The following is a 14,186-nucleotide window of genomic DNA, read 5'->3' as shown; positions in this document are numbered from 1 at the left end:
GCTACTGACATTGTATTTTGGAAACAAAAAACAATATTACAATATACAGTACTTATTGTGCAACGGCCGAATTGAGTTTATTCCACCTCGCAATTTCCCTCGTTCTGAATTTATATTCATTTCCTTTTTTTATCCGAGCGTGTTTGGATCGATTTAACTCACTCCGCTTTACCGTGGCCTTCGTCATCCATCCAAACTTATATCCTCCTGTTCTTATTAGCTTTTCGGTTGTTTCGAGGTAATTCGATTCCCGCGTCTCCTCTCCAGGCTCCGGTCCGGACACGCTAACATCGTTGCTCTCCCGAACGCTCTGAGCTGAATTAGATTTACCTCCGGCTGCGAGGGACTGCTCCGTGTTCCCCCCCAGCTCCCCGGAGGACCGGAGATGAAGGATGTACAGTGCAGGACGCCCGGAAACCTAAGCCCCTTATGAAATCATGCAATCACACTTCAGGCCTATTCAAGGCAACGAAACACCAGATACCTAATGCAGTTCAATCACATTGTTATTTATGGGCTGATGTATCCAATATCATGTAATGAAGTATTGCAGTGCTAAAGTGCTCTGCAGCTGCATGGACCTTTTTCGCCCCCTCTCGCATATCCCGGTCAATTCTAATTTTAACTACCGTTAATTCATTAAAAGAATAGAATAAATGTTCATTAACTGCCGCGTTTCCCAGCAGGCGCCTCTCCCTAACGGGAGCAGTGGTATGGTCCGCGATAGCGTCATGTCAGTGTGTCTTCGTGTGTAGTTACAGGCTGCGGGGGAACTTTTCAACAATTTGCATTTTAAGACTCTTATTTGCATAGATGAATAATGATGCTATTCTCCTCTTCATATTTCCTCGCCGGGGTCCTCAGTATATCCCAATTCCGCCGTGTACGTTTCAAACACTTAGGTGGGGGAGTGAAAGTGTCTGCAAACAAAGTATAAGCTGATAATGAAGAAAGATTCCCGGGCCCCCCTTAGCCGTGAGTGTGGGCGTGAGAAAGCGCAGGATTTAAACAACAGGCTTCCTGCCTCCTGCTCCTCCTCCTTCCTGCTCTATGGTCCAGCACTCCACTGACATCCATAGAAAGGCCAATTTGTCTTCATTAATAACAGAGGAGAAGCGTAACGGGGTATTGCCTGTCCTCTGCTGCTCATATCCTAGTTACCCTTCCTTCCTTCCTTCGTTCCTTGCTCCCTGCCTGCTCCCCCTTCCCGGAGCACTCCTCTCGGTGTGATTGTCCACTGTGCATGGGCGTCACTCCTGACAGGTAGGCAATGGCATGTAAATCCCTGCCTTGTTAGCCTGTGTCGCGGGGCTGTGTCGCGGGGCTGTGTAGCGGTGGCTGTGGTTAATCACTCATCCTCCAGCCACCAGCGTCTCACCGGGCTCTATCCTGAGCCGGGACCCTGTGATGGATGATGCCGAGGGAGGGGGGTGTTTTTGAGTGTGTGTGTGTGTCAGTGTGTGCGTGCCGGCATGGCTGTGCGTGCTGGCATGCATGCGCTCATCAGTGTAAACATAGGGCCGCTACTTAAGTGCGTGCGGGTATCGCGTTCGCACATACCCAGACGTGGTCACCAGCCGCTGGAAACCCGAAGCAGCTCTCGGCGAGCGAGGCATAGAAAGCCAATGTCACTCAATCTCCCTCGCCCCTGCCCCCCCCCCCCCCCGCCCAGCCCCATGACACCGGCCCCCACGAGTGATACCTTCACACTTAACACCGGGAGTCGCAGGGAGCCGTCGTCCGAACCAGTTGTCCAACAGCGCGGCATTGTGCTGTAACTTCAGACGTTTAACGACCCGAGGAACCTGATGCTTAATGCTCATGTCCCACGGTCAATAATTGATTCGGTGTTTAAATGCACCATGGGCGAGGGTTGGGTCCCTCGGTGTGGACAGACTACAGTGGACCCCTGTGCTATTCCTCAGTGTCTGTTTGGGGGGTGGGTGGATGATTGGGGGAGGGGGGAGGGGGGGGGGTCAACGCGGCTTTGGGCCGTGCTGTCCGTCAACTCGGCCGCTTCCTGCCCGACCCGCTGGCCCCTCCCTCCTGCAGTCGGCCCTGATAACCTTCATGAAAGCCCCCCTGTCATGAGCCCCCCAAATATCTCCTGGCGGCGGCTAGAGGGCTCTTATCTTCACTCATACACATTGGCCACGCACGCACACTCGCGGGCACACACACACACACACACACACACACACACACACACACACACACACACACACACACACACACACACACACACAAAGTAACGGACACACACACACAGTAACAGACACACACACACACAGTAACAGACACACTGACACACACAGTAACAGACACACTGACACACACACACACACAGGTAAATAACTGTCTCCCATAATCTGTGCTACCGCCACACCACCATCCACCGCCAAAACTCTTTACCCTGCCTTTTCTTTTTCTGGGAGGGCAGAACTGTCACCCCTCTTCATCCCTAATGTGCTGCTTCACTTTCATTGCTTTCATTATGTTTATAAAGGGTATATGGCCCTAGCAGGTGTTTTGAACGACCGTCAGATAGGGTAATGTGATGGATGTTGCATTAGGAGGAGCATTATGGGAGGGCTTCCCCCTGAAGGGTAACAACGTTCTTGTCTAACGTTGAGATTAGCCGTGGAACAAACACATATTTTAAGGAATAAAATGAGCCTGCCACAATTCCCTAAGGCACGTAACGCGGGAATGTAACGCAGGGCTAACACAGGACTGTAACGCGATGCAGAAACATCCCTACGACTGGTTCTGAAGACGCATGCAATTAGCCGGCCGAATTAAGCAGAACCGAACGAAATGACACGCGAGAAAAGACCGGGTCAGACGCTGATTAATGCCGCCGCAATGTTTATTGTGATTAAGCGACGTAAGGCTAATTAAAATCCAGAGTAAACGCCTTACCTGGGTAAATATGGAGCAGGTCCTTGAGGAGCCAAAGAGAGGAAAAGGTAGATTAAGTAGAAGCACAACGGCGGAACCACGCGACGGCCCCCTCGTCACCTTGAGCTTAATTAAACACACACGTATTGTCTGCACGCCCCACGGCGGTCTGCCGGGACGCCCCAACGCTGATGTGGGTAGCAACTCAAGGATCGTAAAGGGGATCCATGCCGTACAGAACTGTATTGGTTCTAGAGACATTTATTATTATTTTCTAAATGTGGCAAATGCCCAGATCCATTAAGGGATACCGTATTGTCAATTTAACATTTAAACTTATTTTTTATAATAACCGATCATTATAACAATGTTACGTTCCCAGCTCAACAGGTGACTTGATGCCTCTACACACAGTGCATGTAGTACAATTGTGTATAAATATTTACATATGTTTCCCCCATTATGAAGATGCTCCTACCTATTATGTGACACTGATTACATTATACGATTTAACCGTTTTTTTGTTTTAAAAACACAAGCTCAGCTGGAAACCCAGCAAATCACACAGTAGTCAAAGCTAACCACCTGACACTAAATAACAGGCCTTTAAATGCCTTATCGAGCCATTAAACGGCACATAATCTCCACATGTGCCGTGCGTGGATTGCGGTCATCTTTTCGGTATGAACTGATGGCTGGAGAGACCGGTGGGAAGCCCCGTTCATGATCTCCATCGCCCAGAGCAGACCAGGCGACGGCTCAACACATCACCCCCCTGCGGGTCTCTCTCCCTGGGCTCCCCTGCCTCCTCACTCCCTCCTAGAGCGACATGACAGCCCCGGAGCCAGGCGCTCAGCCATGCAGCATCATGGCATCTAAAGCCGCCACCACATTAGAAAGAACGCCCTCTAGGGCAGACGGCATCTTTGAATATATTAGAAGATGACTGGAGAAACCACTCGCTCGGGGGTGTCAGACGTAACTCTCTCTCCCTCTCTCTCCCCCCCCCCCCCTCCATCCATGCCTATTGAATCACTTTACCATAATTCCAGAAATGCCCGAATGCTATTATTCAGATGTGCAACCAAGCAAATCTGCGCAAGAATGGCCTGAAACTCCTCATCCTCTCTGGGAGTAAAGTGCATGCACTCTTCAACTCCCCGCACAATTACACGGTAATCTGCGACGTGAAATGAGGACTAGGCTTTTAATGGGAAGAGGAGGCGAGGCCCCGACTTCATCCCTCAGATGAAAAAGTTGTCCAATGTCCATGCTGCCCAATTCCTAACTCCTCTCCCACAGGGGTTGGTTTGTACCCAAGTATTGTTAATTTTAATAATGCTTATACTTTCAAGTTGTATAGCGCTTTTCTAAATACTGCAAGGCACTTCACAGAGTTAACACACGGGGTCAAACCATTGATTGGTACTTGTCTAAATGAACGTACCTGGCATTAAAGTGATGGCCGAGGGAGACACGGGCGAGGTTCCAGGCATGGCCATTATCACCAGTAGGATTACGAAACCACTTGGCCCTCCTTTCAGATGCCTCTCGCTTAACACGGTGACATCATGCGGCTATCACCGGCTATTGAATGTCCTCATCTCCGGTTCACCGGCTGATATAAATACTTGCTGATGGAACCTGTCATTATCAAGTCTGTGTTCCCGCGGGCTGTAGTGCCTTTAAAAGGGCTGCAGGAAGGAACAGTCTCTTCTCTAAGTAAACGGCGGCAGATAGAGAGTCGAGCTAATGACGTGAGTATAATGCCTTTGATATCATGGCAGTAGAATCAGATGTTCAGTTAGCTAGCGACTAGCTGCCTGCCCTAGTCGCTAGCTAACTGAAAAGTCTGCTGAAAGCCTTACTGGGGTTTGCCCAGTTCGAATACAGATAGGACCTATCATGTAGGTATGCGTCTGCATACTTACATGGTATGCAGATGTATGACATTCGATTGCTGGTATAATTATTAGTGCCACCTGCAGACATTGTCGGAGCTTGTTCTCTGGGAATTGTAGTCATTGCGTATCACAAAAACAATGAAGCAATGGTGGCTCGCGATTCCACGAACCAGACCTGGCCTGGTCCTCCTCTCCCTTAACGAAACCCTAACGTTTTACGATATTAAATAAAGTACATGCTTTAATGTCGACCGGTGAATCAGGCGCCCTAGGGGTTCGCCAATAAAATCCCAGAATTAACTTACGTTTGTTGGGTCTCTGGTCTTTGCTATTTTTTTGTGTTCCTTTTTAAATTAAATTACCAAACGGCTCGGTTGTCCCTTTTACAGTTTTGGTAAACCATTAGGGCTGACGGGCAGCAGGACATCCACCACTATGGACCCCCGCCACCCCCCTATCCCCATAGTGGTACTCTGTGCTTCTTTATTACCCAGACTCCCCTGCTCCGGCTCTCTGGTGGACACGGAAGAAGTCTCGACCCGTTAAGCCCGCTGCATTTATTAAAACCCCCACACTGTTTAACGAGTGGTCCACTCTTAAGTGAAAGATATGCTCTTACGCCAGCCCTCGATTTACACTGGTAATACCCCTGTTTGGACGGCCGCCATGTATTATTCAGGGGGGGGGGGGGCTACGTCTGGAGAGCGTCTGCCAACGCGATGGATCGCTCCGAGGCTGGTTCCAAATGCAGAATGCAGAATGCACATAATACTTTATTGAGGGAGCGAAGAAAAGCTTTTATTGTGTTATTGAGAAGAATCATTGAGCACCGCTGTGTCTCTGACCCGCCGTGTCTGATGATGAATACCGGCCGTTTTAAATCCCTGTGTTGTTCTCTAATCTCGAGGATTCATCATGTTTAATCGCCGCCACTTTTGGATTTAATCAGATCTCTCTCCTGCCGGTGGAGAGGCGCTGGAGTCGGGTTCACGGTCTCGTAAAGAAACGAGAGGTGGGGTTTTCTAAAACGTAATCAAGGGCATCCCGTTCCTTGACCTTGGTCTAATGAGCGGGGAGGACCCACGTGTGAGGTGCTCTCACTTGGGAGAGCACCCGACGCACTGCACTAACCTAATCTTCCTTTCAATCCTTTTTCTCCTCTTCCTGTTCTGCTGCTCTGCTGCCAGGGCTGATATCTGTGCCGTGGAACCAGCTCTCGGTTCCACACTGAATTTATGCTCTTCTACTCCTGCAACTGCCTACATCTATTTTCTTCATGTGTGCCTTTTTTTCTTCCTCTCTCTCTCTCTCGCTCACTCACCCATCGTGCCTCCCCTCCCTCAACCCTCCCCTCTTTCCTGGTGGTTGTGTCCCGGTGTCTCCCTCATCTCCCCCCCCCCCCCCCCCCCCCCCGTCTCCTCTCGTGTGGTTTACTCCTTCCACCTCCTGACCACTGTCTCCCTTCCTTCCGTCTCCCCTCCCTCCCCCTCCCCCTCCCCCTCCACCCCCTCGCTGGTGATCCGGGCCACGCTTGCAGTAGAGATTAAAGTGATCAAGGACCTACCGTGGCCCCCCCCCGTGGGCCAGCTCAACAGCACCTCCCCCCTGCTGGAGGACGAGGAGCCCCCGTCTCCCTCCCAGCCCCCCCCAGGCCAGAGCGGCTGTGACCAGCACCACAATGGTGGGTGATTGGTGTCGCCGTGTAACCGTCCGTCGGAGCCTCGACCCCGCTCTCCCACTCTCTCTCACCCCCCACCCCCGCAGAACCAGGGCCGGGCTCTCTCTGTGGTTCTCCACCCCGGGGGGGCCACATTCACCCCTGGGGTGGGGGCCCGATTCGGAAATCCGGGCGATCAGAGATTTGCATTGATTGTTTAATCTGTTTTGAATCCTAGGGGATAATGGCAGCGCTGGTTGATTGGTGCAGAGATGTGTGCGTGTAAAGTCAAATTATTATTGTTAATATTATTAACATGCTAGCATGTTGTTGGGACCCTAAAAGGCTCAGTGGCTAAAATGGGTTAGAAACCTTTGATGTACCCCAGCATTTATATCTTTATTCATCCGACAAACCATACCGCCATCTTCACATCTATGTATCCGACCCATCGTTGTATGTATTTTGAGGATCAAGGGTTGAGTTCATAAAAGTTGATTTGATCTACTTTTTGTAGGTGATATTGGTTTTCCTGTCACTTCCATCTGCTATTTATTTCACCGTGTGTGTGCAGTAGAAGTTTCCACTTAGAGGTCAAAGTGTTATTGTATAGTATAGTAGAATTGCAACGATATTATAATTTAATCTATGGGGTTTGGCTAGTTTCTGCCATGAAAATGCAAATATTGACATGACTTTCATTGGGTGTTAAAATAATTGCGTACGCTTTCCCTTTCGTGGCAAGGTAAGCAAACGAGCAACTGTTCAACCTTTGTTGTGGATCAAAGCTCTGTAAGATCTGACACCAGGCCCCGCTAAAAGAAACAATGGTTCTGTCAGAACTTCCCTTGGCGGACATTAATTCACCACGGCCCAGGTTTTGTCGCTGAAGGCTCATTAGTTTTTATTTGACTGCGTTTCCTTCTGAACGGGCGCAGCCACTCCCAGTGACCCCTATTTCCTCTCGCCAACAATCAGAACCTTGAAAACGCGACTTGGGCACGGTGCTCAGAAGCAGCCCTTGTGAGCACAAACATTCTGACGAATCGTGAACGCTTTCGGGGGTCACGGCGTTCCGTCAAGCGTAAACCGCAAATAAAAGCCCTTTTTTTTCAAACCGAAAGCCATTAGCGGACGCCGGCATCTCGTGGCTCCCGCCGGAGCCTTCTAGGCAGGGACTGAGATCACTCAGGGAGAAGGGGGCCGTTTGCAGCAGAACTAATGGCCGGATTGGGATTTCCTTCCCAGGAGTGTGAAGGGCTCGGAGCCGGACCGTGTAAGAGGACACTGATGTGTGTGTGGTGGACGCGAGGACAGCGGCCACCGATGATTTATTCCCCGTAATTCCTTGGGAAAGGTTCTGTTTTCTCGGCTGACGCAAGTGGGCTTAGGGTCGGCGTCCGAAGTGAAAGGGGACCCCGTCTCTTTCTGAGGGAGTTGGACCCCCAGACATGGAGGAGGTCAGAGATCAGAGTGGAAGACATTTTTGCCTTGTGTAGGGGGTCATGGGGGGGAGGGGGGGGGGGGGACTTGGGCCTCGTGACCCTGTGACCCCTGTGAGTACAGTTACAACCTTGGCCTACACCATTGAGAGATCCCTCATTCGCCACGCACACACACACTCTTTCTCTTTCTCTTTGCGACCACCTGCCGCCTCTTACTAAGTTGTGTGTTGGCAATGATATTGTGTTCGCAACAACCCAGAGCCCTTTTCAGTACACGGAAGGACTGCCTCATTCGCTCAGGATCCTTATCAAAAACCTAAAAATTGTGTGACAAGGAAGGTGGCCCATTTACATATAAATGGGAACTCTTTTGTCCTTTCCTGGAATAATGAGCTTTTCGGTTTGCCTTTTGTCTTAAAAAACTGTTCCCTTTCCATTTTCCGTCCCCTTCTCTTTTGTATTAATTACGTTGGAAACTAATTAATTAAAAAGTTTCCCTGATTCCATTTAATTACAGGAACTGTTTTTTGCAGTCAAGCTTTTCCTTTGTGTTTGGGAAAAGTAACAAGTTTGCTAAGAAGATTGCAGTGGGTGCTGTTTTGTAATCAAGGCTTTGTGGATAGATATAATTGTACCCCTAACTATAATTATTTGTAATTAGCAGTAAGGTCACTTCCCTAGATGGTGTATTATTTCTCGTTGGGTTTTATTTTCAGACTTTGCTGCTTATTTTAATGAGCTGTGGATCCCTTAATCACTTCACAACAACCCAAAGCTGGAAAATGGCTGTGTTTGTCACACATATCTACCGTTTACGACTCCATTGCCCCAGAGTCCTCGACCTTTCTCTGTTCAGACCAGTGAATTAAGGGACATTAGCGTGGAAATGATAAACATCAGTTCAGAAAAATTGTCATTGTCAATGAGGAGAGAAGAAAAGTTTAAGTGCACCCTTTATTAAGAGTTTGAAAGAGTTGCAATAACGAAGAGAGTTGAAAGCTTGATAACGAGCAACAGCTGGCTAAACTGAAACCTAGCATTTTTTAATTTAAGTATTCCACTGGCTAAATACATGTCAATTATCAGGATTTTAAGATGGTTCCTCAATTAACCAAATAAGCTTTTGCTTAACCTGTTTTGGACCATGTGTAGTAGATATGAAAACAAATAATCAACGCAGTGCAAAAGTGGCTTGATCGATGTTGCGTGGTCTTTGTAATCTAGGTTGTGCTGTTGTTTAGTCTGGCGTCACATTCCACTGCTGCCTCAGCCTGATTATGGTGATGTCACTGTGACCTCAGTGGCCTGCGCTTATCTCGCTGCTGGCCAATCAGCACGGCCCCCCCCGCCCCCTCCTTGTTTGCGTACAAAGCACCCGGACCAGAGACGCGCTTGCAGAGGGCGCCCTATCCGCCGTGTCCATCAGTCACCGTCTGACTGACAGTCCAATCTGATGCACAGATTCCATTTAGCAGGCTCTACAGGCAACAATCAAGATGGCCCGCGCAGATGTGCACGTGAACACTCAACACATACGCTCAGCATGGGCACACTCAACATGTACACTCAGCATGGGCACACTCAACACGTATACACTCAACACGTGCACGCTCAACCCGTGCACCCTCAGCACGTGCACGCTCAGCACGCGCACGCTCAGCACGTGCAAGCTCAACACGTGCACGCTCAGTATGTGTACACTCAAGACATGCATACAACACGTGCACACTCAACACATGCACACTCAACACATGCACACGCCTATGTGCACTTACACAATGCAGCCTCCATGTAGATTGGGAGAGAACGAATGACTTGACTCTCTTCTGTGTGTGTTTTTGTGTGTGTGAGTGCATGCCTGCTGGTGTGTGTGTGTGTGTGTGTGTGTGCCGGCGTGCGTGTGAGTGTGCGCGCCGGCTCTTGTCTCTTTTTAACTACCTATCAGGGTCTTTCTCCCGTGAGCCGATCCTCCCATCAATTCCCTGCGCTGTGTGCTGGAGTGTGTGCTCTGGAGAATGAAGAGGGGGGGGAGGGGCGGGGGGAATGAGTTTGGTCGGCTTCCAGCCGTGTTCACCCCTAGACCATAATACTCGCGCAGATCCAGCGAGGGCTTTCAAGGCGGCCAGACATGGGTTCCTTTCACACATGGCCGCTTGAAATGATCACGTTTGTTTAGCTTGGGTTCTGCTTTCAGGCGGCAGCAGGGCAGCGATGAGGACCAGAGATGGAGCGGTCTGATCAGATAAGAGAGAGGCTTGATGGAGTCCACCCGTGGGGGATCTCTGCCCGTTCAAAGTGTGGAGATGACCAGATAGCCCGTATTTAGTTTGGTTCGTCACTTCCACATCCCAGATTTGAGGATAATTTTTCGACAGTCTGCATTTGATTAGGAATCAAGTGATCATGGTTTGTTTGTGTCTAGATAAGGAAGTTAAACGTTACGGCTTTCAAAAGCTGCGCTTGGAGATAGATTACTACATGCACACAAGTGCAAATAAGGTCCAGTAAGTTTGGGTCTCATTGGCATCCAGAGACCAATGAGAGATCATTAATTATGATGGATACAGGATGTGGAGATGCTTTGGCATGTCTTCTACGAAATGTGGAGTACTATGACTGCTTTTTGACCTGTGACTTTAAGAATAGTGCCTTTCTGGATCAGACGTGATGTTGAATAGAAACGTAATCGCTTGTTGTTTCTGTCTACACAGGGTGCTCAACCCCACATACAGATGTACACACACACTCACACAGACACATATGTACACACACTCAGACAGACACGGATGTACACACACTCAGACAGACACAGATTTACACACAATCAGACAGACACAGATGTACACCCACTCACACACATGGATGTACACATGCACGCACGCACGCACACACATACCGTGAGCACTTTGCCAGTATTTTTTAGATAGATTGGTGCCTGCAATTCTTTCCCATTTCGCCTTTCTCTTCGAACGCACACACAAACACAAACAAAACGCATACTCAACATACAAACACAGCAGGCAGGGAAAGAATATAGGGATGGGGGGAGGGGGGGGGGGGGAAGAATGACATGCGGTGACGGGGGGGAGACGGTGGCCATGTTGTCATGTTGTGATCCGTTATGGGCTGACAAGAATAAGAAGCCACAGACGCACATCAACTCCTTTCACCTTGGTCAGTTTCCATGGAAACGCTGTCTTTCGCTCATACCCCGAGCACACGCGTGCCAACACGCACGTACGGGGTTCGTAGTTGTGCATATGTGTGTGTGTCAAGTGGGAGCTGTACGTAGGCCTATGTGAATTAAATACAATAATAAGTTAATTGCCTTGCTGTCTTCTAGCTGAGGTTCTGGGAAGAATGCACACTACAGGAGAACAATTGTGTTACTTCCAGGCAGATAACAAATGTCAATCAACCTGAGAAAGATATTTCTTGACTCACGGATGTTAGTGAGCCTTCTCCCGATTTCTATTTGAGGGAAAGCAACCTGAACTAAAGGACAAGACCTCGGAGCTCAGTCGGTCTGCATCTCAGTGGACAGGAGGGGAAGAGAGGCCCCTAGTGGCCGGAAATAGAACTGCAGAGGATTTGAGTCAAGCACAAAGTACATATCAGGCTGTGGTTTTTCTTAACATTCTTATCATTATATCCCCTCAATTAAAAAAAAAAAGGTTTTATTTTTGTATAATAAAAACCATAAGTCGTAATAAAAGTAAGAAAAAATGCATGTTGATTAATTAGGGCTGGAGTTACACACCCAACCATGTGTTAATTCTTCCTCTGTGTACCGGGCGGTTGTCATGTGTGGCTGCCATCCCTTTGTCCCAGAGCTTCCGCTAATGCAATGAAGAGCGTCAGGGCCGCGTTGTCCTTTTGTAACCTATCTAAACGGATTGATAGCAGCATGCAGGGGTGTGTAATGTGATATCCGTTGGCTGCTGTTTGAGGACCAGGGAGCCGTAGGGCCCTGTTCTCCTCCTCAATTTGTTTTGCGATCACAGCGCCTGGCTGTCCTTGCCATGGTTGCCATGTTGGAGTCCAGGTAATTAAGCATTAGCATCTGATTAGCCGAGCGATGGCGGGAAAACGTGACTGAAGAATATTATGTGGGTTGTGCCAGCTAGCTGGGAGCGTTCCATTAAAAGGCTTGACTATAATGTACACCTTCCTCCCAACCAGGAAATGCATTCTATTGGAATAGTTTCTTAAAATATGAAAAACAGAGGCTGCAATGGCTTGAGAAGCAAGGCAGTGACTCTAAATAGGTTGTTTTCAAAGATAAGGGCGCTTTTAGTCTGCTGTGTCAAACAGAGACGTAATGGGAATGAACCCTACTTGAACCAACTATTCCCACTCTCTGATGACATTTACCGCCGTCGGTGCGTTTGAACCCCAGAGCTCCGTGTCAGAACCAATGTGTTCCATCGCTCTCTCCGTTCATCCTACACTGGTCCTACGCTCTCACTGTGATATGGTTGAGAAAGCACAGCTTTTCTGTACAGTTTCTGCTGCTGTTGTCCTACTCCTGTCCCTTGACTACTTTTTTATAAAAAGACTCCCTTAATGATCGACTACCTTCTCCCATTCAGAGATTTGTATTGGTGAGCATGTGCGCGTGTGTGTGTGTGTGTGTGTGTGTGTGTGTGTGTTTGTAATGTATGTGTGTGTGAATGTAGCTGTGTGTCTGAGAGCCTTGTAGCCATGTGTGTACAGTGGCGTACCATCGATTCATGCCTCATTCTTTGTGTACATGACCTTCAGCCAAGCGTTTCCCACAAAGTGTGCGTCTGTGCGTGTGTACATGTGTGTTTGTGTTTGAACAACATCCCTACTTCACGCCAATGGTGAAGGGCTTGCAGATTTAGCCGGCAGCCCAACTGAATCACAAGTCAGCCCTATTCATGCAATCTGTGAGAACATTCAATGGGCCTTGTGCATTCTGATGTCCACTGATAACATGGGATTCCATTCATTTTTATTTGGCATGATTCCACCGACTATAGTTTCAACCACGTCTCTCTTCCTCTGTCCCCCCCCCCCCCCAGTCCAGTTTGAGGGCGTGGACAAGCCCCGCGGCTCGCCCCCCGGCGAGGCGAAGACCCGGCCGCCCCAGCGCCACTCCAGCGGCTGTCTGGTCAACACCAAGATGACCCCGCTGGACCACTGCAGCCCCTCCCAGGGGGAGCGCATCGACCCCGGCCTGCCCCTGGAGAACCAGTTGTGAGTCTCAGGGTTCAGGGACCGCCATAGACTCAAGCTAGAGACTGCATGTCTTGGCTCAAAGAATCCATAGTACAGCGGGTGTGTGTGTGTGTGTGTGTGTGTGTGTGTGTGTGTGTGTGTGTGTGTGTGTGTGTGTGTGTGTGTGTGTGTGTGTGTGTGTGTGTGTGTGTGTGTGTGTGTGTGTCTTCTCCTCGCGGAGGGATGTGTGTGCGCGTTTTTACATCGGTCTGTGTGTGTGTACATCTATTTCTACATCTGTGTGTGTGATGTTTCTCCTCCATCGGAATCATTGTATGCGTAATCCTTTTCACCGTGGATTAAAAGGCAGAAAACGGGGGTCGGAGGAATTGCTAAACGGTTCCTAATGGTTGCTGCTTATCGTGTGTTCTTGGGGGTTAGCCCGGCCGCTATGGGAAGAGTCCCTCTATGAAGCCGGGCTCGTGGTGCTCTGCAGCCCGTTGATGAGCTCCATCCCTCTTCCTCTCAGCTGGTACCACGGGGCCGTGAGCCGCACCGACGCCGAGTCCCTCTTGAGGCTCTGCAAGGAGGCCAGTTACCTGGTGAGGAACAGCGAGACCAGCAAGAACGACTTCTCCCTGTCCCTCAAGTAAGGCACACACACACACACGGGCACACACGTGCACGCATTCACACACGGGCACGCATGCACGAGGACACACAGGAACACAAGCATGCGGACACAAACACATGCGCAGACGCACACTCTCACACAAACAAGTACACAGACGCACGCATTCACAGACACACACAGGAATGCATGCACGCACACACAGACACACACACACTCACACACAGACGTGCATGCACACAAACACACGCAGACACGCACACACACACACGCAACCAGACACAAACATTGGGACATGCGTTCAAACACATGCGCACACACACACATACAAACAGACACACACTCTGAAAGACAATCACATGCACAGGCATTCACACACAAACATCATTCCTCATAATCATTACTATGGATGCCTACAGGGCGAACATGTCTTCCTCTGCTGCACCGTCAATCCCTCCTATCTG

The 14,186-nt window shown here is 49.4% G+C and overlaps 1 protein-coding gene across 9 annotated transcripts in view; it reads left to right on the top strand.

Moving 5' to 3' along the window:
- shf (Src homology 2 domain containing F) overlaps positions 1 to 14,186 on the top strand; it is an 80,301-nt gene that overhangs the window by 59,262 nt on the left and 6,853 nt on the right. For 4 of the 9 annotated variants that reach the window (XM_030376506.1, XM_030376503.1, XM_030376508.1 and 1 more), the window contains 3 exons: positions 6,343 to 6,486; positions 12,956 to 13,130; positions 13,621 to 13,740. In XM_030376506.1, coding sequence (XP_030232366.1) covers positions 6,343 to 6,486; positions 12,956 to 13,130; positions 13,621 to 13,740 — 439 coding nt within the window. The remainder of the gene's footprint in view (positions 1 to 6,342; positions 6,487 to 12,955; positions 13,131 to 13,620; positions 13,741 to 14,186) is intronic. The other 5 variants (XM_030376510.1, XM_030376509.1, XM_030376511.1 and 2 more) reach the window with 2 other exon arrangements.

Source organism: Gadus morhua, chromosome 14, assembly GCF_902167405.1.
Source record: "Gadus morhua chromosome 14, gadMor3.0, whole genome shotgun sequence".
Classification (NCBI taxonomy): domain Eukaryota; kingdom Metazoa; phylum Chordata; class Actinopteri; order Gadiformes; family Gadidae; genus Gadus; species Gadus morhua.
This window is presented reverse-complemented; position numbering and strand designations above follow the sequence as displayed.